The following is a 4794-nucleotide window of genomic DNA, read 5'->3' on the forward strand; positions in this document are numbered from 1 at the left end:
CAGAATAATTAGTCACCTTAAGTCTCTGCCAGTACCAAAATGTGGTTTTGAAATCCACCCTTTAATGCCTGGAACTAACTACTGTTGTAATTACTGTTATTCGTGGTACATGTAAAACAAATGGAGATGATGGGCATTCGTACCCTGCTCACCTGACCATTCTAGCTAAGTCTACCTTCACCTCTTTTTTTGTTTAATTTCATTCAATTATTTGGGGGGGGGGGAAGTGACCACAGGTAATTGCAGACTGTTTAGGAGGTTATAAAATCTCTATTAATCTGAGATCTTTAAGAACAGTCTATAAACTGGTCAGGCATGGCTCATGGGCAGCAGCTTTGGGCAGGGGGATAAATTAGATGACTTTGCAGGGTTTCCTGCAGTGCTAGGACTGTACAGATAAAGCACCACCCTCACCACCCATCCCCACATCGATATGCTTGCGTGGTCTCTAGTGTACTCACAATTCAGTGATGCTCATTTCTATTATTTACAGAGACTCTGCTAATACATTATTATTAGAAATATACTGCCAGATAAAATAACAGTGTGGACAGGTGGATATTCTGGGTGCTGTGTCAGGAGGGACCCAGGGACAGTGAATTCCAGTTTTGTAGCCTGGGTGGGCAGAGATGGAGAAAGGAGCTGCCCCCAAGCCAAGCACAGCATCACTGCAGCATTATGCAATTAATAACACATTCAGTCTTCTAAGGGACGGAGCTTTTCCACATCACATATGCCAGACAGAGGAAACAAAACCAGTTGTACACATATTGTCTATCACCTCAAAGATGCCACGTTCATGTCACGGGTATTATTCATATGCAAGCATACATTATCATAGCACATGTTTAATTGTTTAACTGTAACATACAACAAAGCAAGAGGTAGGATCCAGATTCTCAACTTGCGATGCATGCGCTGGAGGCGGGCTGAGTTCTCAGAAAGCTCGAAGTTGTGGGTGCTGGAATGTGTTTTCCTGAGCAGGTCTTAGCATTCGAGAGCTGCCATGCAAATTTTCTTGCCTGCTACTTAATTGCTCAGAACGGTCTAATGCTAGCCTGACCTCTGGTGAAAGCTGAGTAACTTCCACACTGTTTCTTACTAAGAGGTGTGGGCATCAGTATCTGCTGTGAACTTGTGAAGAAGCCTCTTGCTGTGTTGCTGACATACAGCAGGCAGAAACGACTGGACAAGGATAAGTGTGCTAGGTGTCATATTGTGTTCAGAGTTTTTATTTAAATCACTGACATGGCTTACTTATAAAAATAACCTTTGCAGTACAGCATTGCTAAGCATGGTTTGTGCTTCCAGGTGCACCAATGCCATCTCAAGCACTCAAGGCAGATCAGGATTTGCAGCTGTGGAAAGAGGTAAGCATCATCTGCACACTGCCGTATGATACACTCCATTTCTTCTGCGCCCATCAGAAGTCACACCTCACTCTCCAGTATTTCTCTTGCATGGAGAGTTCAGGTGCTTCTTCCAGTCCTGCTTCTCCTGTACATCTCCTATCCTGACATCAGCAAAGAGGTGAAACATCTTATTTTCCAGATTGTCTGAGCAGTTGCTCCAGGAGGATGTTGAGGCTGGGTGTTGAGATGTCGTTCCAGGAAAAGACTGACTTGGCTCAATGGAGAGCTACGTTTGATAACAGTTGTCATTTAACTGTCAGTGACCAGGCAGTCACTGTCTCTGGAAACCACACAGTGCCCCATCTGGTATTTTTATAGTCTGTACACAATATGCAGTAATTGTTTCAATTCATCCAATCTTACCTCTTGCTTCTTCTGTTCTGCACAAAGGGCTGGGACACTGTATTTAATCCTATCCTAGCCTCTCAATTTACTAGGTGAAGGATAATGTACTGTGTCGATCAGCCCTTCTAACATTTTGGAACTGATCGCTATCACAACTTCCACTCTCATCTTTGAAATGAGCATTTGTTTTGGCTCTAAGATGTGACACGTGTGTTAACACGGGCTCTTCCCTGCCCTTTGGGAACAGATGGAGCAGCAATGTATAACACGCAGAGAGGGTTTAGCCTGCAACTCACATGCCCTGGCGTTGCTGTAACCTTCAAGTATTCTGTTGACATTTAATTTTGTAGCTTCTGATAACATTAGAAAGCAAGTGACTCACCAGGGGTACAGATGCAGAGAATAAATTTCTTCCTATTAAGGCCATTACAGGATACGCTTCCCTTGCTGTCAGCTCCCCTTAGTTCATTTTGGAAGTGTTGACTCAAACACTAACATGTTTCCAGAGTGGCACTTGAACAAGCCCTGGTGATATTTATCTCCTGGGAAAAAGTGGTCTCTTGGGAAGTAAGGTCCTGATAGCTTTAAGGAGTTCATGAAAATGAGTTATTCACATGCTGGATTGAAAAATGCTGTTTTCTACATTTTTGCATTTATTGCTAAGATTTGCTGATTGTAACACAGGATTTTTCCTACGGCAACTGGAGGCAAAGGCAAAGTTCCTGTTGATTTCAGCGAACAAAAAAGTATGCATAAGATACTAAATTCTATGTGTAAAATTACATAATATAAGCAATATAAAACTTACTAGTGTAGCAAGAATAATGCAGGACTGGGGAGGGTCTAAGGAAAGAGAATTAGATGCCTAGGTATATACCCTAAATCAGTCTGATCACAGAATCGTACTAGTTCACCAGCGTTTCTTGGAGTGAAAAGAATCAGTTCTTCCCTGTTTGTTGCTTTGTTAGAGGATGGTTCAGGAGAAGCCCTGCCTCTAAATGAACCTAGTATTTTCCAGGAATGACTCTGACTTTATAAATACGGGAACTCTGTAACTAAGTATTGTGTTCCTTTACTTGATGCTTGCATCCTTTTGTTTCTTTATGTTATTTAACCAACCCCAAACAACTCACAAGCTCCCACCCTCAGGCCACACTTCTGAAATAGGAGAGAAAATTACTGAGAAGATGCTTCAAGGATGATAGAAGCTATTACATTTTTATTTTTATTTTTTAAAAAGGAATTAAACAAAACTGTGGCTTTTCCTCAGCCCTTGCTTTGTCCATGCAGGTTTTAGCTGAGAGATGCCTTGCCTTGCATTGTGTTGAACGCAAAGCAGTGTCTGGCTTGTCCTGCCACTGAATTATGGTAGTTCTTTAATAGTCGCCTCCAACTACAAAACAAGCAAATAAACCAATAAACAACAACAACAAAACCCTCAACAAGAAGAAACAGCAAATGTTTAACATAGGCTTCCAAAATGACTTCAGCTTAGTTTATCTCCTTCACTGCTGATTTATCCCTCTACACTTCCTTACCCTGAAAGCAGTGAAGCTGAACTAATACACCCAGAGACAAACAAATGCAAGATGAAGGGAAAAGAGAACAGGGAGAATGTGTTACCAACAAAAACTATTTGAAAGGAGGCTTCTGTGAGATATTAGCTTTCCCACTGTCTCTGCTAATGTTTTCTTGTAGATTGTCTCTAGAGAAATGAATCATCTCTTGTCTCAAAGTACTCAGCTATGCATTATTTGTTTATTGCTTTTTTTCATTTAGTGTTTTCATTGCTAAAGAGTGCTGTTTAGGGCTTTTTACCTATAATAAAGTCATAAGACCCATTGTATTGCCTACTCTTTATTTAAAAAAAAAAAACAAACCCACATTTTTTTATGCAGTCTATGAACGATATGATTGACAAAGATTTTTGTCATCTAGATAAACAGTATTAAATATTCAATGGAAGAAATAGTGCATACCAATGCAGGTTGCTATTGATACAATTTTAAAGTTATATAATGAAAAGTTAAGCCTTTTTTTTTTTTTTCATTATTATTAAACCGTGCAGCTTCAGTTGGAGTACTGGAGATTTTTTTTCTTTTCCTTACAGAATACTTTGAGCTTTCAGCACTGATAATATTATTTCCATGAATTCAAATGTCCTTTATTCCATTTCTTCTCCCTCCCCAATTAATAACTCCACTAAAAATGATTCAGTAGTATGGGATTCTTTGACCTTGGAAAAAAGACAACAGAAAGGGGATGTGACTAATTGTCTATACAAGGTCATGAACAGAAGAGAGACAATGGGTAGGAATCATTATTCATTATATCGTTATTCATTACTTCTTCCAAGACAAGATCATGATAGCACTGAATGAAGCTAGCTTTGAAAAGACTGATCAAGACAGAGATAAGTGGTATTTCACGCAGTGTTTAGAAAACCCTTACCACAGGACATTGTGGATACTAAAAGTTTACAGTGGTTCAGAGAGAGATTAGTCAAATTCACAGCACAGAAATCCACTGTGGTTGGAGAGCATGGGTTTTACTAGACCACCGGTCTTTTCTTAGGCTCTTCCCTGGGTGCCAGTGTATCTCCATTTTTGGAGACAAGATGCAGAGCTAAATGGACACTTGTTTTGAGCCAGATGAAAAGGCTGGTGGGGGCTGGGGTTTCTTGGTTTGGTTTGTGGATTTTGTATTGGTTTTGGGGTTTTTTGTTTTGTGTCTATGTGTGTAACATTCCATTCTGTGCTGACATGTCTAAGTTCAACAGCAATGACTTCTTCCACAGTGCTCTTTGAGTTTAGATCCCTTGAAATATATTGAATATATCTTTTACTAGCATTGTGATTTGGGAACCACCTCCTTTAAACAAAACCTTGTAAGGCTCCTCATTTGCCAAAGAAATCAGTGCAAACCTTGGGTATTGGCTGCTTGGTGACTCACACAAATTGACTGGCATGCATAAGACATGCTAGCACATATCATAATCGTGCAAGAGATTATGTGTGTGTCATACACCTGCAGGGGT

The 4794-nt window shown here is 40.2% G+C and overlaps 1 protein-coding gene across 1 annotated transcript in view; it reads left to right on the top strand.

Annotated features, from left to right (window-relative positions):
* The first annotated feature begins 1319 nt into the window (after positions 1–1319).
* NMU (neuromedin U) overlaps positions 1320–4794 on the top strand; it is a 13438-nt gene continuing 9963 nt past the window's right edge. The window contains exon 1 of the mRNA XM_009335141.1: positions 1320–1370. Within this exon, the coding sequence (XP_009333416.1) occupies positions 1320–1370 (51 nt within the window). The remainder of the gene's footprint in view (positions 1371–4794) is intronic.

Source organism: Pygoscelis adeliae, unplaced genomic scaffold (genome assembly GCF_000699105.1).
Source record: "Pygoscelis adeliae isolate BGI_AS28 unplaced genomic scaffold, ASM69910v1 Scaffold21, whole genome shotgun sequence".
NCBI classification, from domain to species: domain Eukaryota; kingdom Metazoa; phylum Chordata; class Aves; order Sphenisciformes; family Spheniscidae; genus Pygoscelis; species Pygoscelis adeliae.